The 27,020-nt window shown below is 42.7% G+C and overlaps 2 protein-coding genes across 11 annotated transcripts in view; both read right to left on the bottom strand.

The window, feature by feature from the left end:
* fcho2 (FCH and mu domain containing endocytic adaptor 2) overlaps nt 1-2,810 on the bottom strand; it is a 37,439-nt gene extending 34,629 nt beyond the window's left edge. For all 6 annotated transcript variants that reach the window (XM_079735352.1, XM_079735348.1, XM_079735350.1 and 3 more), the window contains exon 1: nt 2,649-2,810. In XM_079735352.1, coding sequence (XP_079591478.1) covers nt 2,649-2,681 — 33 coding nt within the window. In that variant the 5' untranslated portion in view covers nt 2,682-2,810. The remainder of the gene's footprint in view (nt 1-2,648) is intronic.
* A 744-nt stretch (nt 2,811-3,554) lies between these two features.
* On the bottom strand, nt 3,555-26,065 carry tnpo1 (transportin 1). 5 transcript variants are annotated; one of them, XM_079734784.1, is made up of 25 exons: nt 25,941-26,065; nt 25,669-25,782; nt 23,495-23,570; nt 22,604-22,753; nt 21,511-21,617; nt 21,125-21,258; nt 20,501-20,582; nt 18,615-18,737; nt 17,315-17,433; nt 16,881-16,941; nt 15,127-15,304; nt 14,564-14,716; nt 13,630-13,855; nt 12,983-13,154; nt 12,633-12,719; nt 12,339-12,488; nt 11,941-12,099; nt 11,374-11,461; nt 11,037-11,135; nt 10,836-10,931; nt 8,816-8,891; nt 7,748-7,847; nt 7,421-7,495; nt 6,949-7,086; nt 3,555-6,738 (listed from the first exon to the last, which is right to left on the bottom strand). In XM_079734784.1, exons 2-24 carry the CDS (start codon nt 25,771-25,773, stop codon nt 6,979-6,981), a joined length of 2,724 nt encoding a protein of 907 aa, XP_079590910.1. In that variant the 5' UTR covers nt 25,774-25,782; nt 25,941-26,065; the 3' UTR covers nt 3,555-6,738; nt 6,949-6,978. The 5 variants fall into 5 exon arrangements, 4 of the variants coding, with proteins under 4 accessions (XP_079590910.1, XP_079590911.1, XP_079590912.1 ...); XM_079734785.1 differs by having other exon boundaries at nt 8,816-8,852; XM_079734786.1 differs by having other exon boundaries at nt 12,381-12,488.
* Nucleotides 26,066-27,020: the final 955 nt, after the last annotated feature.

Raw genomic sequence — 27,020 nt, 5'->3', positions numbered from 1 at the left:
CCTGGGACCACCCACTCTAAGTGAAAGAAATCTCAGAACTGTGTGTGTGTACACAGTGTAATAGAGCCCCTTTTTAAAGATATACAATAAGCGTGAGAACCTATTAGACCCCCCTCCCTCCCACACACACAAAGTCCACCTAGCCCTGGGGTTGTAAACAAAGAACATTTACTTATCAAAACCGTCTAATTGCCCAAAACATGCTGGAGGCTAACAAAGTTATACAAACAGAAGCCCATCAATGGTTCTGGTAATAGTTAGCAAGTGGGCTGGCTAACTACTGCAATTAACAGAATTGTGGATTTGAGATTCTGAGTTTAGCATCACACACGCATACGTGTCCTGTGAAAAGGAGTTCAACCATAACAACAAACACCTTACAGGGACCTAGAATAATGAAACAAGAGGAAGTTAGTAAATAGACACCCGCTCCTCTTCAAGTCTTGGCCAATAGCACAGAGATAGGGAAGTGTTGACCGATGTTGTTATGATGCAACCTGAGGCATAGCAGTGGTTTACAACTTGTTCTGCAAGGTCCTTGTCTACAAAGCCATGTATCTCCTTGTTGACAGCGGACATTTGACTTGCTGCCATCCAGCAACACACAAAGACAAGTTCACGATACTACCAGACCACTGCACCAAACTGTGTTTCTGTACCCCGTTCCTGATTCCATAACTGATTGTTATTCAGCTGGAGAATGCTGCTTGTGCAAATGGACATATCCACAACATGGCAACATATGACTGCTCCTAAAGGCCTCATGGAGAGTAGGGGGGAAGAAGTATAACTTGTCTGAATCTGAAATGTAGTAGAAAAATAGAAACAGGCTACTATAGGACAACACCAGCTTGTAATTGGCTCCATTCTTCATCTTGGTCTGAGCAAGCGTCTTAACGCACCCTAGCAGTCTAACGGAGTGTGTTTGGCTAAACATTAGACAAATGGGATATGCAAAGTTAAGGAAATGAGATGGAATGGAATCTCTAGAAGCCACGGTGTGTGTGTGAGAGAGAAAGCGAGAGTGAGTGAGTGTGTGTGTGTCTGTGTGGCCGCGTGTGCTGCATCGCATCTTAAATACACAGCTGATCCTTGCTGTCACTGGATTCGCTTGTGGCTCGTTTCGGGGCACAAAGGGCGGATTGAGGGATGGAAGGGGTTGTCTGCACCCCCACCCCCTCCCATTGACTTATTGATCGAAAGATAGAACGTTAAATAATCACACCACGGTCAATGGGAAATGGTTACTTTCAGAACTAATCAACAAATGTATGTATCCAACTTTAATTTGAGGTTAATTTCAATGTGAATTTGACCGTTCATTCACACACAAAGCGTTCATGCATCTGGAACAATTGTTATGAAAAGACTACAAATACACTAATATTACCATGTCAACAATCATACAAGACGGGTGGTTTAAAACACGGACAGAGGTTTCCCTTATACAGCCAACCCTACCAGTTTGTGCTGAAACTAGGGTACCTCGGGGACAATACAAAGAAGAGTGATTTCAATATGTTTATAGGCCCACACACATTTAGAAGGCTACTGGGATTGTAATGCTGTAGCCTGCAGGGGCCTAATTGTAAGGTTAAGGATGTCCGATTGGTTGAACTCACTCACTTGCCTGTCACGAATATCAGGAAGGATGGCTATGCAAATTGGCTAATGGTATCACCTTGACGTCCCAGCCCATATAGTCCAAGGCCTAGTCTATATGGTTTTCACCAACAAGCCCATGGATTCATATTTGGAAAAATAAATGTAAGACAGGATGGGTCTGGTCTGTGTGGTGTTTGTATACCATGCAGTATTAAATGGTAATATAACAACCAATACAGCCATGCATAGTAACTAAACATGGCACCACTGCAGTTATATCAATGGCAGTGCCTAAGGAGCCATAGTAAGATTTCGCTCGTAAGAACCTCGCTGAACTACAACTAACACGTTAAGCACGTATTGGTCACAAAATATATCAAAATCAAGGACATTTGACCAGAAATAACATCAAGCTCCGTTTTCCTTTTCAAATAAGCGTTGATAACATATTTCGACGTATTTGTTGACCTTCTACATTCTAAAAAACGATGATAATGATAAGTATTAAATGAAGATAATGGACATGGAGAGTTTCAGCATCACAATATTGTCATACAGTGTTATTAATGTCTAATAATGACATCTCTAATAGTAACCACGGTCTACTCTTTGTGTTAAAACTATTCTTCAACTTGTTCAACATCTGGCCTCTCACTAAAACTTTGTTGCGGAAGAAAATGACGTGTACGGCGAGAGCTGACCGACAAGGAAGACGTCCAATGGTATTTAAGGACAGGGTCCTTCACATTCCAGTCCGCTCCGTCACAGCCAATCGGAGCAGTCGGTAGTGGTTTCTTGAGCTCCCATGTTAGATTGGTTTACAAAGGCCCAATCCCGGGGCGGCAAGATAGATCTCGAAAATTAGCACTTATCAACGGTCTAAAACCCGGCGTTCACTAATATACCACGGTTTGGACCATGCTGTACTTAAGCACCGGTGTACCGTCCTATATCGTTCATTCTTGTATCATTTGAATAATAGGCGAGCCTCACAACACAGAGGTAGTATGGGGTTGAAACCCTGTAATAATAGCGTTACTTACCCAGAAACTCTCCAGGAAGTAGGGCGTTATCATCTTGTCTTATCCCCCTTCACCGGGCCACTTTAATGGTGCGAATTCAAACCGTAGGGACGTGATTTCTCCGCCGTCCTACCCCGTTCCTGTTGTGCCGTTTCACTGCTCTCCTCCAGCCTTCCTCTGCCTTCAGACCAGACTCCACCTCCGTGTGCGTTTTCTACTTCCCAACCTCACACACACACATACACACACCCGCACCGTGAGAGTTGGGTTTGAAACAGCGCTACCAATGGCACATTTAAATATATAATAAAATGTCACTGTTTTAGGCAGAAGCTGTGGTTTGAATTTGCTTTATTTGTTGTGGTAACGCGTATCGATGATTTGTTTTCCATTTGGGTACCTTTCCAAGGAATCAGGGCTTTTACTTTGAAACTAGAGAGATGTACTTTTACTTTGAAACAAAATAGCTGTATGCAGATAAGCGTGTAGGCCATGCGCTGTCATTGCGCCCCCCCCCCCCCCCCCCCCCCCCCCCGTGTGTGTGTGTGTGTGTGTGTGTCGTTAATTTCCTTATTCACTTTTTTTCAATTAATACAATCTCCAATAGTTTTCACCCATCCAATAGTAACATTCTAGGCTAGATATATTGCTGTCAGACAATTTTTGCAGACATCTACTGTGGATACAAATATCCACAGCTACCGGTAAGTTAACTAAAATAACTATCGGTGGTTGTTTTTTTGTGATGTCAATAATACTAATATAATAATCCTTATTGAAGTAGTTGACTCCATTGAATCATTAAACACCATGCATCAGTTATTTTAAGCACATTTTTGGAAAACACAATTGTTTGTGTTCTGAGGATACCCAAAACATTATTTTTAATTAAATGTTAAATTGGATATAAACAAAAACGGACAGAAACAATGTAAACAATTTATTCTGAACAATGTAAAGATTCAAGCAATGGTAACCAGTCACACCCACTTGATCATTGTACAAATATTGTTACAAAAATTACTACAGTACAATATAGATTCTTTGCATGATCCAAAATATTTGGTGGCCCCAGTAGTACTAATTTTACTTTATAATTCAGCAGCTTATCAAAAAAAAATGCATAACAAGTTTATTGAAATGAAATGCCTCTAATATTAGCAAAAAGATGAAGGCTAAATGGATTTCCAAGGCTAAATGGCCATCAAAAGTGAGGAGTATAAGGAACAGACATTCAATATTATTGGTTGTCGCTTTACAAAATACATTTAATAAAGCTCTTGAGTAAAAATTCAAATTTGGAAACTATACTACTTTCATGGCAAGCTGTTATTTAGTGACGTTTTTCTTCTAGTTACTTTAACTAAAGGACTCTTTATCCCCTGCAAATACATTTATATTGACACCGTCCATGGCTCTGATCTCTCATGGCAGTGTGTACACATCGCTCTGAATTACAATCACTGTGTGAAAATACATTTGTGCAAGTTACCTTTTCTTTTTCTACATCAGTTCTCCCCACTGATGACCATTCATTTGTTGAAAGTTGTACAACCTACTGTTTGCTATCGCTCCATTCCAGAGGCTGGTAAATCTCATTTTGTAAAAGATGGACAAGGCAGACATGGAGTGCAGGGGGGGGGGGGGGGGGGGGGAAGAAACCAAAACACTAAACGCAAATCAAACAATCGACTCAGACAACCTGAGGTTTACGAAAACACAGAATTCAAGTCGTGTTACAAAACTACAATGCATAGCAGCAGTCAATTCACAAATGCAGCCCATTAGAGAGTTTGTTTCGGTGTCTCAGAGACCAACACAGGGCTTATACCAGGCCAAGGTGTATATGTTTGTTTTCACATGCAAAGACAGCTGGAATGTGACACAGACTACACAATTACTTCCGGGTAGATGCAACACAATGTGGCAACAACAAAAAAGGTGTAAGTGTTTACCTACATCTGCCTCCACTGTATTCCATGATGTGATACGCACTGAACGGACGATTCCTTTAAAATCTAACATCTGGGATTTCCGATTGCACAACAACATCATTTCAATATATATAATATATGTTAAGTATGTATACCAAGTTGTCCAAATAATTTATATCGAAAACGAATGGCTAAACAATTAGTAACAAGTATGGGAATAAAAGTTTTGCGGAAAAAAAACAATTGTATTATGTGTGTATATTGCCACAAAACTATACTTAGGCTAAGTAGTGCTATAGTTGCTATTGAAGTGCTTGGCATTTAACACACAAAAGTAAAAAATACTGCAATTATTACTCTGACCTGCAGAGAGAGTGTGTGTGAAAAAGAAGAAGGTTCTAAAACATAAAATGTGCTCCCTAATCATTTCAAAACATCATGGAATACGTTCAGGCTGTGACATTAAACAAAAATAAACAGAGACAAAAGCAACAACAATATTATGTAGTTTCACAGTATTTAAAAGGACGCAGAGAAGCAGAATACACCAGCGCTCTCAATAGGATTAAATCTCATTAAAAAAAAGAAAAGAAAAAATACCAGTGTTGAAATAAACATATGCTGAGCAAGGCCATAATATACCTTATATACCTATTCCTATATAGAATTAAAGCCCCCAACCTCCCTGTCTTGATTATATTCCCCTATGGGAAGGGGGCCACCAACATGTTAGGGATCAGCTACTCCACAACACCCAACCACAAGCACTCGAAACAGTTCACAATCATCCTCAAGACCATGCTTTAAGAAAAGCTACCAGAAAAACTAAACATGAATCAGAATTAACCGTTTTTAATGAACCCCTCAGTACCCTTAAAGAGAAACATTTAATTTACGTAGATATGAAATTCCCTAGGTTTGAACAGCCAACTGATTACACACCTCACAAAGAAAGACACAACTAGCTTACGTGGTTTTTTTGTATGGATAAGGAGATGAATAGGTGAACACGGAAGCATGAGATCATCCATCTTCACCCTCCAAAGGCTCGGATGTCAGCAACAGCTGATGAATGCACAGAGCTGCGTTACGTGGCGTTTAAATGTCACGACACGGGCCCACATCCCACCGCCAATAAAGAGGAGTTCGCTGGGAAGCCAAAACATCTTGATCCATGGGCCTGGCCCAAATCGAGAAGGGCAAGCCATCGAGATCAGATCACCGTTTGGTGTTTGTTGAACCCGCTCTTGGTAGACTACAATAGTCACTCTCTGCTAGAAGACAGAGAAAACTTAAAGAGTACCCGGATTAAAAAAAAATAAAAAAAACTTATTACGGGGCAATGACCAATCAAATTCAACACACACAAACACAGCACTCTTTTGCCGGGCAAATTCTGTTATGATGCAAGCATGCTGTCAAACTGAGCAAAGACAATCGTATTCTCACAAGATACAAAGAACATCGACAGCCTCTGCCCTGGTGACCAATGGGAACCTGTTATCACTCCTTCAATTATTAGATTATTAGAAAAAACTCAGTAACCGCTAAAGATGGCAGGCTGTTGGGACCTCAGATATGCAGAAGGTTTGTGGTGGAGTTTCAATAGGACACCACCGTTGGTAGACGGGTTAATTTAAGGATCAGCTACATGTTCTGATCCACGGCAGGTCTGGGATTCTTGACTCTAATTTAAACAAGCCATTTCCCCATTGTAAAGATACCCTCTACTCGAGTAGTAGGACTCACCTACACTGTAACATCGATTACCTTAACTTAGATTGGTGTTTTTATATACGTTTTAAACCCTAAACAACACTTGTATTTAATACCCAAGTAATAATAATGAAGGCAGGTAAAAAAGAAAAAGAAAAAAAAGTTATTATCCTAAACGTGTCATTGGTTGACTGCTGAGATGAGACACATGTTTTCCTCCCGTGATTTAAGTTGTGCAGCCATTTATTTTTCCTCCATTCCGCGTATGCTCCCGGTGCATGGAACACGGCGGACCTCCCCATTCCTCCCTCCCTGTCCATGTGGCTATGGGGGGGCCCTCACTCCCAACCCTGTCCCTCCCTCCAACCCTCCCACCAGGCAGACCCTACCCCCTAATGTAAAGGGCAATATGTTCCCTGGTTGAAAGAGGCTCCCTACATCGTCTCCAGATAGGGATTGACCTGTAGAAGGAAAACACAAAACAAAGACTTACAATGGAGAAAAATAAAAGTATTCAATAAATAAATAAAAAGGAAATATTTGAGGAAATGAATAAATCAAAACAACATTTCTCGAATTCTAGCTAGGTTTAGGTTCTCTGAACGAGACGAAGATATGAGGAGCCCGAAACTGGAATGATGAATGAAAACAAGGTCACATGACGTACTGACCCGACTGACTGGGCCCTTGGCTCGTGAGCGCTACACGCCATAGAGGGTGGACAGGCGCTCCTTCAGAGGAGCAGGGAACTGATCCGAGAATCGCTGCCAGTTCTCCTCTCCAACCTGGTTCCTGAAGCCGTGCAGAATCTGAAACCACAGGAGAAAGGAGGTTAACGGGGCTTCAAATAACCAAAATAAGCCTCACGGTTGATGTTAAAAACAGTTGCATTTTTGGTCTGTTTGAAATGTGGCTTAAAACACCATCTGTGATATACATTCCAACTCTCCAGCAGCGTAGAAAAATCTCACGTAACTTTTGAGAGATGGGAAAGATTTAGAGGGTTGAGGAGCAGAGTTTGAAGATGTTCACTGAAACATTTGCTTAGCAAATGTAAATGTTGTTCCTTCAAGTCTGATCATGACCCAAAATAATTAATATCATGTGTAAAGATTGCAAGAAAAATAACGTGGTTTTTTTTACCTTACAAAACATGTCCCGTAGATCCTCCTTCGGATTTACCCAGGATGCAACTGCATCACAAAAGAATATAAAATCCTAGAGGTGGAAAAAAACAGGGCGTGGGGGAGGGGGGGGAATCGAAAGAGATGGGGAGGCGGAAGTGAAGTAGCACACGATTTGGGATCATCTCATTGCTACGTTCTACTCTTGAGTTCTAGAACTTTAGAGTTCAAGAACTTAAGAGTCCTAGAACTCCAGCGTTCTAGAGCTCTAAAACTTTAGAGCTCTAGAACTTTAGAGCTCTAGAACTTTAGAGCACTAGCCCTCCAGCATTGGTGAGCCACTCACCTGCACTACACCTCCGGGGTTTACACTTATCATGGTGCAGATTCCCCGGAACGCAGAGTCTTTTTCCTCATTGTCTCTTATGTTCCGTAGAGACGTGCACCTGGGATAGGGAATACCTCTTTTAAAAACACCACACACATATAAACAGAGCTATACTTTCAGAAGACAAAAATTAACCAAAAGGGTGTTAGATTGTTTAATCATTTAAAAAAATAAAATCTTTAAATCTAACTCCTCTATCTCCAATTTATACATTCTATCCATGCTCCTGAAAATCTTTGCTTTGTTTAAGAGTCGTTAGCATTATTCTTAACCTTATCTTAACTAAAAATGAACGTCAAGCTAAAATATCAAACATTCTTGGAGAGAATAAAAATATGCTTTTGCTCTTAAAATAATTAATAAAGTAGAAATGTAAGCATACACATCGAACACATTTTCAAATGCTGCATATTTATATTAATATAAATAACATCCTTATGTCTCTGTTATCTAACTTTAACTTCCTGTTGGTTTTGGTTATGAGTAAAGTATTGTGTAGCCTTATCTATGAGCACCCCAGAAATGTAAATTTACTTATCTAAACTGTCAGGGGACTTCTGAGAAAGCCACATGTAGCTGGTATTCTAATAAATAAGAGAGGGACTTGGCCATTTGCAAAATAATGGTTCCTCTTTTTATCTGCATGTACTTATGTTTATATACCAGCAGACATGTGACACTCCCCTGCACTCTTTAGATCGTTAGCGACAGATAACGATGACAAGAACTGAAAATTAAATGAATTAATGTGTAATACGTGAAGGTGCTACTGAGGCAAAACAACATCACAAGTAAGGCCTTATAAGTGAGGACAGGGTTAGTCACATGGTTGGCAATGATTACAAACTGATCCATACACTAAATAAACAGAAAAGACTTGAGGTCACAGGGAGGGGAGAGAAAGACAACAGTAGCAGGGGGAGAGAAAGAGCAACAATTCTCAGGAGAGGAAGAGGAGGAGCAGGAGAGGAAGAGGAAGAAAGGGGGAGAGGAAATGAATGAAATAAAAGATTGAATAATACACACCAGGGTCTTATAAACTGCTGTAGCATGGGTGCCACCTCTTGAGGACAAACGTAACCAAGACGACCAATTGTTATTGCTAAGGTAACGCAACCACGGTTACACACCACCAAACGCCAACCAAGACATGAGCAATGAGGAGGGGGTGGGGGGGTGGGGAGAAACAAATAAAGAAAAAACAAAGAACTCAGAAACATGAAAATCAACAGAATCTGTATGTGAATAAACAGACGGTTTCACTAATGCAGATTATTACAACCTCCCCCCGGGGTAAAAGAGGGGAGGAATGCAAAATATGACTATAAAACACAAACACGTTTAAGGGAGATCAACGTTTTTGTTGTTGACAACACGGTCATAAAGTCTATCAAGTAAATTAACTCATGCCACTCGCATAAGAGGAATCCTAATAGTGTGGCAAGAATAACTTTGGGGATCGAAGTGACCAGTTACAGTCCAGACGACCATTGATTTCAGAGATTTCTCCCTTAAACTCACACAGACACACACACACGTTAACATAATTGTTTTTCATCGTAAAAGAAAAAAGAAGATCCAAATTGTCTGTTCTCTCTAACGGACAGATTTACTCCCAGCCACTAAGATGGAGGGCGACTAGTCCCGCCCTGCAGGTTGGTATGAGGCAGAGAGGAGGAAGGAACCTACGTTTAAGAGACACAAAACTATGCAACATTCTCATTAACAAACAGGCATTTATGAACAGTTAAATGGTGCATGCAGAAAGCAGATGGTAGGCTCATTAGAGGTACAGTTCAGTGCAGGATATATATACGACCAGACAACATGACGTGGTTCAGTGGGAGTGTGATTAATCTCGTTAGTGTGTCGTTATCATTACATTTTCGGCCACTTCCACCTTCCCTCTACGTTTGTTGTGTATAATGGTACATAGTACAAATCGGTTCCCAATACTGTTGATTGCTCGACAGAGGTATGGCCTCTGATCCACAAAGCGCTGATGCATGTCAGGGACTTCAATTTTGGTTGAAGGTGGAAGTGGGAGAGAATCAAAACAATAAGAATGTGGTTGGACAGTTTGAACGGACATTGTTATTTTCTTTTGGACGTATCCTGCATCAAACATTTGCTATCCTTAACAACATTCAACATCTATTAGCAGAAATGCATCCACATTTAAAGAACAGTAACTAAAAGCAACAAATAAATAAACTGACAACGAAAAAACAGGTACACATCTACAGAGTCCCTATGGTGTCTCAATTTAAGTGGGGGACATCTCCTTGAACCACATAGGCTTTTGATTGGTTATGGTTCATTTTAGCTACTCAATAATTAACCCACAATTTAGTATTAGCTATATGAGCAAAGGTTAACCTTTTTAGCCTGGATTAAAGGTGCTTTATGACTAAAAGGGGATAATGTAGGTATTATATCTGTCAATGTGCTACAAAAATCGTATTTTCCTCACAATATGCCAAATGCTTTGTTCAATTCCAATGCAATAGCTACATTAAATGTACAAACTTTAGCATTTAATGTCATTTCAAGCCTCTCAACAAACATGGCTTGTTTGTTTGAATCTTGGAAAACAGTAACACGTAAATTAATATCAGTCTTTTCTAGATATAAATATGTATGTGAGCTTGCTAATCAGTCTCTGAAATAGTTATATGTTTGGTCCAAACCCATATGCATATATTGCAGATGATTCTGAGAACAACATTACTTATTACACCAAGCTACAACATTCTGAGAACCCTGGCTGTGTGCGTGTTTGACTGTTTGTTTGAATATGTGTGTTTGACTGAGTGCGTGTGCATGCGTGTGTGTCCACCAACCTTCATTTCTGTCACTCCCTGGTTACGTGTGTGTGCGTGAATCTGTGTGTCTGTGTGTGTGTGTGTGTGTGTGTGTGTGTGTGTGTGTGTGTGTGTGTGTGTGTGTGTGTGTGTGTGTGTGTGTGTGTGTGGGCGTGTGCGTTAGTGTGTCGTTTGTGTGTGTATGTGTGTGCACCTCCCTCAGCAGCGCCACCATGTGGTACCTGTGTTCTCCAGCAGTGTCTTTGGTGTGTTGGGCCTGTTGATGATCTCCACCAGCAGGCGCAGTGCCTCAGCAACGTACGGCTGCATCTCCGGCCCTGCGCGGTGGAACCCAAACAACACACCACGTCGTTCTATAGTCCGGGACATGCATGTACAACACATAGGTGGAATGTGACCGGTCTAGAAGGAGAGGCACGTACCCATTTGTATCGCGATCTCACCAATAGCCCAAGTTGCATTGTTGCACACAGATATCAACTCAGGATTCAGATTAGTACCGAGTACGGGAATAAAATCAGCTGGAAGGAGAGAGGGGATACACGCAGACACAGATTAAGGAACACACAGGGTACCGATGATTTCTTTATGTTATTGTTATTATATAACATTAAGCAGATTTGTTTTTGCTCTGGGCAGGACGATATATTTGATATTTCCAGTTAAAGCAAAGCCAACACTTACTGGTAATAAGAATCCCATGGTCAAGAATGTTCCTGAGTTTAACTGCACACTTCATAATGAAACCATTTGACGTACCGATGCAGGGCTTCACATGATGGAAACAGGCCTTGGTCAGATCCCCGAGCAGAGCAAACGAACTCTGGCGGACTTCGGGCATCTTATCCTGGAGGAAAGACTGGGTTAGCCCTGGAACAGCAATTGCGCCATCACAAACTAATCCAGGAGATTCTATAAAGGAATATACTGCGACGGAACGCTGACCACGCCTTGTGCAAACAGGCCATAACCTGTTCACAAAGGACGTGGTGAGCACTTTGTCGCGGCTTGGCACGGCGAACATCGGCAAACACAAGCATTGGTCGCTAGGCGACTAGCATAGCGTCGGTTTCTTGAGCGATTATAATTTTGAATTGTGTTTCGGTGGCAACTCGTCCAGTGAGTTTGGTCCGATGTATGTATACTCCAAGAGCAAACAAAAACCTCCACCAAACGCTGCTCGCTTTGTTCGGCGGTGCGCAACGCTTTATCGTCACCGCGCGAGGCGTACACATGAATGGAGTCCTGAGCACAAGCCACGTCCCATGGGAAGAGGACGGGCCGTCACTCTGTGTTCTACACGTTGGTCTGTCTCTGTTGGTTCACCTGCATGCACTGGTACATGAGCGTGAGGATGTTGCTGCGAGCCACCAGCTGCTCGATGTTGCCCCCCAGCCCCTCGGCCAGTCCGCTGAGCAGATCCAGAGCCACGATCATGAAGTCCTTGTCCGGGGCCTCGTACTGCTCTGGCTGTGATTGGTGGAGCTGAAAAAGAGCGGGAAAAGCAGAGTGGAAGAAGGAAGGAAAGACATTTAGGAAACAAACCCTTGACCTTCAGTAGGTATAAGTAATAATAATAAAGAATATTTTACACTATTGCACTATCAAATTATAATTCAAATAAAAAACATTCTATACATACAAAATACAATTTATTGAAATTGAAATCAAAATACAAGAGATCACAGATAGTAAAATATTGTGTGTATATATATTAACCGTACAGAAATGCCTCCAGAATGTCCTCCTGTGTGCTGGGTGCTCACCATGGACTGGGCCAGGGTCTTCTGGACCAGGTTCACACAGCGCTGGTACACAGGCTCACAGTACGGCAGGAAGCCACTCTGGAGGGCCGTGGCCACCGACGACAGACACTGAGGAAGAGGATGGGGGTTCACAATGTGGCAGTGAGCGGGTGCTCGACTCCCAGCTGCTAGGTCTGCGGTTCAAACCCTGACCCCGCACAAGATGCCAAACTCCAAATAAAACATGCAATGTAAAGTCTTAAAGAAATGTACTTCTAGTAAAGGGAAGAGGTCTTTGTCTTCGTCCTTAAGTTCGTTCCATTTCTGGATCAGAGGAGGCATCAACATCTGGATGTACTCCTAAAAACAACAGGGATACAGAAGACATGCTTATTAAACAACCATGAATCACATCTTTTGAGAAGGCCTATGGCATGCCTATGATGAATCTATGACATCTTGAGAGTTAAAACATAAGGATGGAACTTAAAGGTCATTATGAATCAACAGCAAATAAGCTTTTTGTTTAATGTATAAATGTGAGAGAGTGAAGAGTTGAGCAGTATTTGAAGGCAGACTTGTCCCTCGGCCCACTGCGCTAGCGCCCGTGCCCCCCGGCCTACCGGCTTGTTGAGGTGGTGTCCCACCGAGTCGGCCAGGGTTCCGATGGCGTCGTAGAGGATGAGCAGGTTCTTGTGCTGGTACTTGCTGAAGGCGAACACCAGCGTGTCCAGGATGTAGGCCAGGTAGGGAACCAGCTCTGTGCACGCCTCCTCCTCCAGCGTGGCGAACGCACTGACCAGGGGAACGTTTAAAGAGAGAGGAGAAGGAGAAATAGAGTCAAAGTCTTGTGAACTCTATTCAAACTCTAATCTGACGCAGTTTGTAAAAATAAATGACGATGAACTTCATTGATCCCATAGGTATCCCAGCAGAAGTACAGGACAGCAATAAGAACTGAAAAGGGATTTTAATATTCAAACATGCAAATATGGATCTATGAAAAATATAATTACACAATGAGTAGTAGAAACAATTGACAGTGGCTGTAACGACAGCTATGGTATGGATAGAAGAAGCCTTTGAAGATGACGCTATGTTTTTTTTATTTAAATTCTTTACACACTTTTTAGCTTTTCACCAAAGTGGTGTCACATAAAAACCTGAATCCACGTACACAACAAAAAATAAATAGAGTGTCCTCAGGCATAGACAGTCCCACACGCAGACACCTACACACACACACACACATGTACTCCTTCACACAGACCTGCAGGCAGCCTCCTGGACCCTCTTGTTGCTGTCCAGGATGCGTTTGAGCAGCTCCGTCATCAAGGGCTTGAGGTAGGAATCGGGGGGCTGGGACACCACCCAGTGGGCATAGCGGCTGAGGGTCCAGCAGGTGATGGAGCGCACCAGGGCATTCTTGTCCGCCAGACACAGCACCAGGTGGGGGATGAGCTCCGGCAGGTAGGTGATCATGCCTTGCATGCAGCCTGGAGGTCAACACAACAAGGCCGTTAAACATCTAAATGACACTCTTCTAATGTAGCTCTTAATAATCATATCTGTAATGAAAAGTTTCTCAAGCACGTCGACTAGCCATTCTGTCCAAGGAGCTTTTCTCTGTAAATAGTCTCTTTCTGGGCCGCTTTTTCCCGATCACTGTTTTCTGAAAACCATGATAACTGCAGCTACAACTCAAACCACTAGACGCTGCTTCTGGAACAACTCATAGTGCAGGTTTAAAAGAAATTTAATTCAGGTATCAAGTCAATTGATCGAAGTTGACAGGTATAGCCTCATAAGGACTTCCCAGGCCCACATTATACTACAACCCCAAACAGAAGGAATCACTCCCCAAATCCAATGGGGAGCAGACCTTGAGAGGGAACCAAGAAGTGGGCACCCTCGTCCGGGGACGGTTAGGAGGGAATAGGTGCAGAATGGGCAGACATAATAAATCATCATCGTGTTAGTTCCTCTAACATTCAAAACAACGTCGCTTCAGTCCATGTTTTACATCTTCTTCTTCTTCTTCAACTATTCCCAGATTTCCCACCTGTGATTCTCAACTGTCCCTTCTGAGATTTCCTAAAATTTCGAACTTGGATTACCCAATGTCACTCCTAGAATTCCCAAATTCCCTTCCCGAGATTCCCGTCATTTCCCCCGTGGGATAATAAAGGCTGACATCAACGTACCTTCTGCGATGGCTCCCAGGACCAGGATGCCGGACTCCTTGACGACCCACTCCGGGTGGAAGAGAAGCTCCTTGAGGAGCGGCAGCAGGTGGGCCAGGAGGTCGTCCCGGAACACGTTGGCCAGGACGTCCAGCGCCGCCGCAGAGCACTTTCCTGTAGCGCACACACACACACAGACACACGACTTACAAGTGTGACTGAGAACAATGAATTCATCCAGTCTCAAAGTGCATGCTGCAGGACATAAACCAACAATCGCTAAACCTTTTTCGCAAATGTTCATTAGTATGCAACCGCTCAATTCATCTTTTAGAATTCAATGGGTCTTAATCAAAGGGCACAGTCCAAAATCAAACGAGGACCAGAATAAAACAAAGACAAAAAGTCCCTGTATGGATGCGGCCCTTTGATTCTTGAGAAACGTTCTAGTTCACATACTTTGAGCAGAGTGAATGGTGGCCGTAGAAAAGTAAAATGGCGCAAGAAGAACTGCCGACCGAGAGGGCGGAGTTTCGAGAGAGACACTCAAAAAGTGAGACGACGGGAGAGAGCGGCTCACTCACGCAGGTTCCAGTCCGAGATGGTCTCGTCGTCGTCCAGGTCGTCGTCGTCGTCGTCCTCGCGGTCGTCGTCGTGGATACCGCCTCCCTCGTGGTGCTGCGCCACGGTGCGCGGGCGGTGGAAGCGCGGGCGGATGTCCTGCTCGTTGTCAGGGACGGCCTCGTCCTCCTCGGTGTCTCCCTGAGAACACACCACTGCTCGTCATCCTCCCAGCAGACCACTGAATACACATATAGTATCATAGTGATGTTATTGGTAAGCATAGTATCATAGTGATGTTATTGGTAAGCATAGTATCAAAGTGACGTTATTGGTAAGCATAGTATCATAGTGATGTTATTGGTAAGCATTATCGTTATTAAATAGCCTTATTATCATTTATTAGAGCTAGGGTAGGTCATTTGGAGACGTGCCGGAGTAAGCTCGATTTTGAAAGTATCCAAGTGAAAATATCCCACCCCTCCCTTCTGGCCTCCCTCCAAAGCCACTCCCACTGAACACGGGACTAGCCCGCAAGCTTAAGCTGAAGGTCGGCCTTGTGGAAGACTACGGTCATGCACAATGGGTGCTCGGGCAGATTGGGTGCAGGTAGCATAGGAGGTATGTAGACAGACAGGTAAGCAATCCAAACATTTTATTCTGTGCATATGAAGATGATGATTGGATGAGCTTATTACAGGCCCGCAACAGATACTTATATCGGCTCTGACAATGAATGAACACCACCATTGTCTAGTTAGACTCGGGGTCAGTGAAGGATTCCTCATTTTCGGTCTAGCTTGTTGGTCTTGTTGGACACATTTGCGTCTAAAGGCTTCTTTAAGCAACACTACATTCCCAAGTTATTCTTGGCAGATGGTTACAGGCGGTCTACTGGTAAATATGAACGTCATCTGGAACAAGTACCCCACGTCAGATACTCCCACCAACCACGCAGACTCAGAGACGCACTGGTATGCTCACAAACATTTGGTCATAGATCACTTGGATTTCGGATGAGTAACATAATTACTGATGTTATTCACCAGTTATTATTTGAGCTGATCTTGTAGTTTTGCAAGAGGAGGGGGGAGTCTTGTGTTACACGGGGCTGTCTGTCCCTCTCCTGCACGTGCACTACATGTACTTTTATTGTATTCTGCCATTGCGCTAATAAATAATCTAAACCTGACTTTTTCAGATGCTAAAAGTAACATATATATATATGACCAAGGCAACAGGACAGCTCTGTGGATGGTTATAATGTGCTTCTGCACAACAAGGGAAGCATATACCAGTCTTGCTACAGAGACAAGTGTTAAAAACAGGAAGAAAAACTGTGTTGGCCTTGGTGTTGGTTAGCAAAAAACACTGAGAGAAGCCAGCACTCTGGTGTAGGCGTACTCTAAACTTAGCTTCTGATGACACAGACGTTGTACCATGCTACAATCTTCCTGTCAGCTAACATGCTATCTGTTTGACTCAACAAATGGGCAATGTTTTCAATTATTATCATTATTAGGAGATACATTGTGCAAGGAACATACACATTTTAATTGCATAATAATACATCAGCAATACATCCCAACATATCAATCTACGCGCTTTATTCACCTAGCAGCCATCTTGGTCCAACATGCTAGGCAAGGGTGGCAACCAAATGTAGAATCGGCGTTCAGTAAGGTTATACTTGTAGGTGAATCAGACCCAATGGACTCACCCAGCTAGTGTTTAGAACCAAGATGGCCATCAGGGGATTCAGACCGTATGGACTCACCTTGAGCAGAATGATGTCAATCTCAGAGTACTTCATCCCGTTGACGAGCACAGGGGTGAGCCTTAATCAGAAACAAACAGCAAAGGGGTCTCAGCCAATCAGAGGCCAAGGATAGGCCAAATAAATCTATACGTTGTTTCTAGTGTGGAGGGATACAGATTAATGTGTCAGAGGGCGGAGAAAGCTGTAAAAGCCAGAAAGGGGGGGGTGGGGGCAGTGAGGTGGTAGGTCAAAGGTCAGGAGGACCAATTCTGAGGGACAACCCCCTCAAGGTCTCAGGTGAGTTACTACCCTGGTCAAGTTCACCTCCTCAAACGGTTTTCATGTTGGTTCCACGTGTGTGCGTGCCTGCGGCTTGCGAGTGTGCGCGTGGGTGTGTATGCGTGTGTGTCTGTGTGTGCGTGTTCGTGTGTGTGCGCTCATTCATGTCTTACAGATGGAGATGCCCGGCCAGGACCTCCTTACACACGGGCTGCTCGGCCAGAGTGAGCCAGAACTCGCAGGCCTCCAGCGCCACGTTCTCGTCCTGGTCCTGGGTCCGCTGGAGCATGTACTGCAGGGACAGAAACACAGAGGTCAGCTGAGCCTGAAGCCCCACGCAGTACTTTACTGTACTGTACTGTACTGCAGGGACAGAAACACAGAGGTCAGCTGAGCCTGAAGCCCCACGCAGTACTTTACTGTACTGTACTGTACTGCAGGGACAGAAACACAGAGGTCAGCTGAGCCTGAAGCCCCACGCAGTACTTTACTGTACTGTACTGTACTGTACTGCAGGGAGAGAAACACAGAGGTCAGCTGAGCCTGAAGCCCCACGCAGTACGGTGATGTACTGTACTGTACTGCAGGGACAGAAACACAGAGATCAGCTGAGCCTGAAGCCCCATGCAGTACTTTACTGTATTGTACTGCAGGGACAGAAACACAGAGGTCAGCTGAGCCTGAAGCCCAACGCAATACGGTGATGTACTGTACTGTACTGCAGGGACAGAAACACAGAGGTCAGCTGAGCCTGAAGCCCCACGCAGTACGGTGATGTACTGTACTGTACTGCAGGGAGTGTGAACACTGGGTTCAGCTCTGGGCCTGTAGCACCACGCAGTCCCATGTAAGGCAGGGTGAGGGGATGCGGTATTTGGTTGGATGACAGGCATGTGACAGAAATTAAAGGCACACCAAGGAACTGCCACTTTCTGGGTGCCACTTCCTTCTTGGTCGGCCGATTGGGAAACACGCCGATCCAAGGTGAGAAAAGTGTGTCTTGGATGTGAGGGAGATCCTTCACATTGGCTGTGAAAACATGATTACTGGGGAGACTATGATGATAATATTCCCGCTCACACTCTCCACTGCCCAGTGGACAGAATTTTCCCAGGGGATTATTAAAGTACTCATTCTGAATCTGGACCAGATGGATGAGAGAACCATGACTCCAGATTTAGGCCAGATTTAGGGCTTGGTAATAATTAAATATTATAGTTTATCCTCTTTGAATGGTATTGTATTGTCACAAAATGAATATAGACTTATCATGACTTATCAAGACTTATCACGATTACAAGATTTGCACTTCAAATGACCCATCATTATTCTGATGAATAAATGTGTTGATATCGCCAAGCCAAAATTCCGATTCACTCTCAGCTGACCACCGTGTGCTCTCCATTCCCAATGATGATGCAGTGAAGTAACCTCAGCTCACCTGTACGATGCATTGCAGTATTCTCAGCTCACCTGTATGATGCTGTGCATGTGAGGCAGCAGTCTGTCCATTCGGACCTCCAGCAGCATCACCAGCGCCCGGCACACGTTCTTCCTCACCTCAGGCTCCTCATCTGTTGCCAGGGCAAACAGGTTCTGGAGGAAGGCACGGAGCGGACACACACACACACACACACACACACACACACACACACACACACACGCACACGTAAGTAAAAATAACTTGTACGCCAATAGATGCATTATTATTTTTCAGAATTTCAAGTCGCCACAATTGATCCATTTTCCTTCCGGTCACATGAAACACTTTATAGATCAATGCTGATAAACAATGGTGTTTATCAGCATCGATTCATCTGTAAACTCACCGAAATTCGGAACATACAGAATTGGAATAGTCACCTGCAGTAAATAATGTCACTCCAACCGCAACACAAAAGATTGATTACTTCATCCCCCCCCCCTTCTATGACATTCTAACAGGCCATGAAACTGATTGATTCCCTGTTTAGAGAAGTAGGTTTATCCATGGCCCATCTGGGGCTCAGGGCCGTGTCAGGGTCGTCTGACAGAGCAGGGCCGCTATTAAAATAGAGGAACATAAATGTTGTTTGTGGACACGGCGAGAGACGGCCCGAGAGCTGGCCGGTTTTCACGCCTGGTGAATTTAAAATGCAGCAGGGAGATAAAATCCTCTAAATGAATTGTATGGATTCAGGAAAAAAGGCTAAGTGTTGCTCTATCGGCAAAGCCTGGCACTATAAGGAGAGGGTTAGTGTTTGCCCTCACAGAATAATCCGTCATACCGGTGATAAAAGTGTCCCACGCAGGGCATATATTTAAAGGGTGTCCTGGTTACCATGACACCGGGTGTCAGGTTCATGAGCAATTAAGCCCGAAGCACACGGCCGTGTCGGGACGAGCTGATATAACATATGTGTACATTGTTAAATAAAGGCTTGGGAATGTCCCTGGCAAAAAAAAAAGACTTGAGAACTCGACGGAGCAAGTGATAAAAATAGAGTCGCCGCCCCATTCACCCTCCAAGTGCGCCACTCCATCAGAAATATACGATTCCATGAGTTATTTATGGTGGACTTAGATTTACACTCCCTGCTGTGTGCTTGGGGCTAATGCTGTCTTCCAGACGCCTCGGACACCAGCCTTAGGAGTTGCACTTGTGACAGAATTTCCTGTCTTTTATCACTTATAGCGTTCCCGTTCGTCTTTGTGATTGTGTCATGTCATTGGCTAGTCGTTGTTTATTGTTAGCTACATTAGCCTCTTTAGCAAAACAGTTTGAATACAAACAACACAACTTTACACTGTATTGCATGCACAGCAAGTCTGTGCAATTCATTAATTAGTGACCGGAATAAAGTAGCAATGTAATCAAGTGTGTAAGAGCATTTCAAATCGACATTAAGATGAACGACGTGGTACAAATACAAAGAAAATAAATCTCTGTACGGACGCAGCCATTTTTGTTGAGAGAGTCATCAATGAACTCGGTATTCTCTCAGAATTCCGAGAGGGACCGACCAAAAGGGGGTGTGCCTCCGTGAAATGCCGCAAGAAAGCTGTCAGATTTCTCCACTTGCAACTCGGAAGGCTGGTGTCCGAGGGATCTGGAACACACCATGACTGAGCCATTTCAATGTCCCTCACATCGTGACATCACAACGTGGGAGTATCCGACCGGTGGAGCACGTTTATGGTAGACTGGGTGTTGATCTGTCTAACTTACAGCTGGAGTGACTGACATGCCCAGTGTTGCCCAAAAAAAAGTATAAATGATGAAATGGTGATTGCTATTACTTATTCACATGGTGGTGTAATATAGGCCCTTTAACTTTTTGGTGGAAGACCCAATGACATTTGCAACAGTTGATACTTGCCTCCACGAAGGGGTCGATGTGTAACATCAGAGCCTGGGTTCGGCTGATGATGAACTGATTGACACAGGCGATGGCGTGAGACCTGCAACACACAGATGATACTTTACAAAAACCATAACCAGCATGCGTCTTCATCACTTTAGCAGTAAACTTCAAGGTGTAGCGGTTGGTGTGTCTGAACGCTGTTTACGTCAAGTTCTGGGAAATTATAGTTCAGAGCAAGATAAGGTATCTTACAAGTAAGATAGCATTCCTAGGATAAGATAAGATACGGTCCTCTCTAGAGCAGTTTGTTCCGAGCTACTGTGCGAACATGGGGGTGAAGCATGGCATGTAAACAAAGAGAGAAGTACGGGTAAGGCAAGTGTAGATTACATCAGTTAGAGGATGTGATTTAATTGCTAACATTAATGAAATAATTATGGATCAGCATTGACTACAGAAATGTCCAGGTCTATTTTAAGCTACGAGCTAGTTGTAATTTGATGTACTGCAGCTTAACCTTGTAATTTACTGTATTGTCGTGTTTTAGGAACTGATTTTACATTTCAGATGCTGGTGAGTTACTTTAAAAACAACCATATCATCATCACTAATTGGAAAGTCAGTTAAAATGAAGCTCACCTTATCTTAGGGCTGATGTGCTTGAAGAACTGCAGGAACTTGGGAATCATGATGTTGAGCGGCCGGTCAAGAACATCGCTGTCCAAGATCTCTGCAGAGTCCTCACAGATCTTCTGCAGCGCTCCGAACGCACCCTGCAAATAGAAGATGAAGAAGAGACCGGCCCTCTTTAAAGTCTTAGTTAAAGTCACCGTGCATGAATTGTGCACTGCGACGTGAACAAAAAAGGGACCTAATCGCGGCCCTCCTACCACAATTTGTCACCATCTGTTTTGATAATCTATACTTAAACAATTGCAGTATTGAGGCCCACTTCATCTGACTGGAGTTAAATAACATGAAAACTAGGTCAAGTCTAAAGATCCTAATCATGTAATTACACTAACCTCACACGTGTTGTAATCCTCAGAGTCCAGCAGGAGGCACAGTTTAGGCAGGAGCTGGGGCCAGTTTTGTAGCTCTCCTTTAGAGGCGATGGTTGTGATGAGGATACCTGGCAGGGAGGACGGGTTATGGTGAGGTCACCTCCAACACGATCACATGGACACAGCATTTGATGATGGACCAATTAGATGAAGTGACTGCCTTCTTGCTAACGTTATTATTCAACTCTAGCCCCCAACCGAAAAGTCTGCTAAGGCTCATTGCATAAATAAACACAACACAGTGTACCACATATGTGTTCATCCTGCAAGCATAGCTTTCACCAATTAAGATCTGAAACATAACATGGTGTGCTTCAAATGTTGAAACAATAGTCAGGGTTTTTTATATACAAAAGAAACTACCATTTGTTCTTGTATTTCGATGTTGGATTACAAAATGAGAAACAGTTGGGGATTATAAACTAATCGAGCCGGCCTCCGCATCGTAAAACAGTGTTACTAACTTTAATAAATTAAATAATTTCTTAAATAAAATACCAAGTTGTCTTACTACCCAGGCAATGGAAATCGCAGACAGTTTTATGCAGCATTATGAAGAAATATTTGTGGAATATAATACTTCTTCCCTTTGCAAGATTCTTCCAATATCAACTAACACTGATGAATTTCAAACATGTTACTGGGTCCTTAACAAATGTAGTTTCATATTGAAACATAATTAATCTTTCATAGACAGATCATTGCTGGCTTGTGTTCAGCTGTTTCAGCTGGAAAAGGCGCACACTGTCACGACTTTATGTGCAATCTCCAATGTGCTAATATTACAAGCTGTGCAACAGCATTCTTCATCTATTACTGTTGCATTACAGATTTTGTTTTTACAACCTTACTAATTGGACTAAGTTTAAAATTTAACCTTTGAAACTTAATCGGATCTCTGTGCAATGAGTCTGTAGAGAACAGGTATAAAGTTCAAATATAATTATTCTGTAAGAATGAGACACTATTCAGGAGAGATCAGCTGGTCAACTCTGCGCAAAAGGCCAAACACGCAAACAGTTTATGTTTAAATAAAAACCATGGGGCTACTCACCCACAGTGGCCCGGATAAGCGGGGAGGAATCGCCAATGTTTTGTAGACATTCATTCTTGATGAAGTCTGAGACGCCGTTAGGAAATGACTGGTAGTGAGCCTTGACGTTGTTCTTCAAAATCAGTCCACTCAGGGAGCGAGTGGGCTCATCTTAGAGGGAAAATAATCCAGTTAGAGACTTTGAGATATATATATATATATATATATATATATAATATGATACACAAGGACACAATTAATCATCGTTGTCCCGGAATAATCCTGGCGCTTTAGCACGTATAAGGCAAAAAGAGAAAATAAAGAACGACACACAGCCATTAGTATGCTACAATCTGTGTGGGTTTCTGAATAAATATTTGAAAAACGATCCTCGTTTAAACCTGTCAAATGTTCTGACAAGTGTTAACAACATGTATGTTTATCAATTGATGATTCATGATTGTGAAAAATATAAAAATTATAATCTAATTATAACCTCACAGGCATATTTTGCAAAACAATGGGGCCACTATTCACAAAACAGTTTGGTTAGTTAACCAGTTGATATCCGATTTGATAATTGTCATATAACCCCGTCACCCTGAATGTCTTAACAATCAGGCCGTCTACAGCACAGACAGCCTGGTCAAGAGTTTAGCGTTGCTAGGCGTAACGTTTAAATTTAGAGTGACCCATATTCTGAGAGCCCTATCATCGAGTATCCACGCCATATCCAGACAGACCGGTTACTCAAGAAGAAGCAGATTATATCAATAAATGTACCGTTACATTAAGGAGATGGCAATATTAGTATTCTTATTTTCTGTAATGTTATTTATCTCGGTGTTCAGGTCCTTTCCACCTATTTACCATCCAGGGTCATTACAATGTCTTGAAAGAGTAAAATCTTACCTTCTGATTTTAACTTAGTGAGAACGAATATCAAATAGTTGTTAAAGTCAGGATACTGGTTGAGCTGTTCTAGTCTCTGGGAACAGGTATTAAGGAAGATGTGTCAACATTTAACAGCTACAAAACAGCTTTCCGTCTTAATGCAAATCAGTGAATTAATCATTCAATGCGTATGAACATGATTCTTTTTTAATCTCTGCTATAATATTCAATGGTTAGAGATGATCATCAATTCAGAGAAGAGTCATTTGTTTTCAAATAAAAATATGCTGCAGGCCTACTTAAAAGCCATTGATGTATTTATTTTATCTTGACTGATGCTAAAGGGGACAATTCATAAAAATATAAAAAATAGCAACTGATCATGAGTCTATACCCTAGGGCCATAGGTAGAGATCTGTCATGCAGTGGATCTTCTACGATGCATACAACTCCTACAAAAAGGATTGTAAATGTCAAAGCTAGCTGGCTAGTTAGCTTGTAATGAGATTTGTATTCTGGCCAAGTACAGCTGCTGCAGCTAGCTAGACAGCTAGCCAGAATAGGAATCTAATTACAACCCTCCCTCCACTGCACTATACTACAACAATGTACCGGGTACCACCAGATGGACCTAGGATCCGCAACCTCTTTGACTATTTATTTATTGATGCAAATTGTGATAGGTTAATAAGGTGAAGCCAAACCACGGTTAACAGTAGGCCCTGAAAACACTGCCTGTCAGAGAGGGGAAATTAAAAAAGGGAAAATCAGGTACAATTAAATCATTTAATTTCAAAAATAATACAACAATAGTGAAAAGAAGAAGACATACATTGCTAATTTAGCATATCAATAGTGATGAAAGTAGGTCTTGGTTCTAAAGGTTGGTTATTGGAATATCTCAGACTAGCCTGAAGAAGGCACAAACATAACTTGACGAAAGACATGCAAGATAGAAACTCCCATGATTAGACTTCAACCAAATGACTATAGCCGTTGTTTGTAATGGGCCTCTAATTGTTTTCCTCCTTTCATGGCTTACTTAGTACATTATGTTTACCCTGTGTTTATTGAAAAGTGATTTTTGATTGAATAGAATAGCTTTCCAAGTGCATCCTAATGTTCATTCATATGTTTGTAACGTTGTGATTTAAATAAAATATATAAAATCGGAATGGCAAGGACAACAGCAAATCTTGAGAAGCACTGCTAATAACAGATGGTCCAAATCAAAGAGGTTGTCTCTATCATGTTATTTTGCAGCTGGGAATGCAGTCGACCCTAGTGACCTAATATCGGTCACATTAGGTAAATTATGTTGACATTCAATACGAAAACATGTCCCATTCCCGGTCAAGTGAAACACACCAGTAACACCATAGCAAGACATAGAAAATATACAACAGCCTGCCCCATCATGAGCCAAAAGGAGTACGCAGTGGATATGAATATAAACCCAACAACACATCTGCGCACTGTACAGTAGAAGGTTAAAGTGGCGTAAAGTTGCAGTTATTACGGTATTTAGATTAAAATATCCCCGTATAAAGCTTAGCAACCCCAACGTAACGCAACGTAACGTAACGTAACTCATCCAATTTTCCTCCACGAATCCTTTGGATTGATCTTTTTTATTCTGATAATCTAGGGGCGATCATCTATCCCATAATCACGAGCTGAGAGAGGGCGATTGCAAGGTGACGAATTCCCAAATGACACCTGATTGTTGGTAGGAGCGACCCTACAACCACCGTGATAGTTAAAACCTGTTGTTTACAACACACACACCCGACACAACGTGCTGTTGAAAATGACATGTTGGCTGCCAGAGAGCTTGAAAAAAAACACACCAACCAGTCTGGTGTTAAATGGTCGGGTGCTTTTATCAGCGGAACATGCACACTAGCACACGTCAGAATAGCTGGCCATCAAGCGAACCCAGTCCCGTCAAGAGGGGCCTGTCTACAGAGGGGATCGAACCCATTCCTGTCTAAAGATGAATCGATCCCAGTCCTGTCTAAAGAGGGGATCGAACCCAGTCCTGTCTAAAGAGGGGATCAAAACCAGTCCTGTCTAAAGAGGGGGTCGAAACCAGTCCTGTCTAAAGAGGGAATCGAAACCAGTCCTGTCTATCGAGGGGATCGAACAGAGTCATGTCTAAACAGGTGATCGTCGGAGGCATGGAAGGATACTTGCTGGACGGATCTCTGGGTTGACGTGTCCGGCGACTGGGACTCCTTCAGGAGCTGTATGATCTGCTGGAGCCCCTGCTCGTCTGGCTTCCACTCACACTCCATCTTGATTTGCTGCAGTGGAAAAGGGCAGAGAATGCTTATGTCAACAACACATAACCCTTCGGTTTAAAAACGCGAGTCCATAAAGGTGTGTTCCGGAGAGCGAAAGTAGGCCCCGATAACCCCGACACGTTGTCTAAGGACGAGCCAGTGAGTGGGTTTTCTTTTACCTAGCTAACACGCCACTCAGTAATGGGCTTCCTCAGACATCGACCTGTCAACCTCGGAACATCCGTTTTCGCAACAAGCCAGCTATTGGCTGTTAGGTAGCTGGCTGTAGACGGGCTATAGTAGCATCCAGGGCTAGCGGCTGAACATCACGTTCATCTCGCGATAGGACCGCTGCTAGCATGAGGACGCTAGCTGCTAAACGTGCATCCGCGGAGGTCCTAGCGCCCGCCGTTTTACTTACATGTCTCTTATATTGAGGACCAATCATACACGCAGAGTACACATTGTATATCTATGAGAGAACACTAACATATTTAAACAGACATGAAAATATTAATTCATTCATTCATTCATTCAAATACATGAGTACATTAATAAATAATGAAATAAATAAACAAATAATTAAATTAATGCATCCAAACATTGCCCCCAATAGTCTATACGTATCTATTGCACCTTCTCATCATGACGTTTGACAAGTGCATCAAACAGTATACAGTGCTCGTTTTTTTTAGCACACTTTAGTCAGTGTTTAGGTTTGTTGTGTGTTAGTTGTATGGTGTTTGTCTTTGCATATGTTGCTGTGAACTGTGTATATGTGCGTCTTCTTAAATATGTAAGAATGAGAATGATAGTATGAGGATATGTACGTCTTCATAAAGTATGGGTATGATATACAGGAAGGGTCTATATTTATTTATTGTTGAATGTTTATTGTTCATTGTATGGCACGCAGCTTAGTTACCAAAACAAATTCCTTGTGTGTGAAAACCTACCTTGCTATAAATTCCTTTCCGATTCTGATATTATGTGTAATATGTGTTGCATTGAATGAAGATTTGTGCTAAAAAATAATTCAAAAGATTATTGATACCTTGCCCGAACCCAGGGGCGGTTTTAGGGGAGGGGGGGGGGGGCAGCAGGGGCCAGTGAATGCATGAATGCCTCCCCCGGTTAGCCTATAAGACAATAATATGAGAAAGTATGATATCAAATTTTCAAGGATTAAAGAATAGTACTGACAGATATATTTGTGTGGTCGTTTTTTAAAGGGTAAAACAGACTGTACTACTGCAGTT

This window comes from Pollachius pollachius, assembly GCF_949987615.1.
Source record: "Pollachius pollachius genome assembly, chromosome: 4".
Taxonomy (NCBI): domain Eukaryota; kingdom Metazoa; phylum Chordata; class Actinopteri; order Gadiformes; family Gadidae; genus Pollachius; species Pollachius pollachius.
This window is presented reverse-complemented; position numbering and strand designations above follow the sequence as displayed.

What these genes read in the sequence shown, in the direction of transcription:
- tnpo1 (XM_079734784.1), bottom strand. Translation starts at nt 25,773, where the DNA reads ATGGAGTGTGAGTGGAAGCCAGACGAGCAGGGGCTCCAGCAGATCATA. An exon ending in TGAGATCGCGATACAAATGG is followed by an intron (nt 10,932 to 11,036) that starts GTACGTGCCTCT and finishes TCCACCGCGCAG; the next exon opens with GGCCGGAGATGCAGCCGTAC. An exon ending in ACCCCGGAGGTGTAGTGCAG is followed by an intron (nt 7,496 to 7,747) that starts GTGAGTGGCTCA and finishes TTCCACCTCTAG; the next exon opens with GATTTTATATTCTTTTGTGA.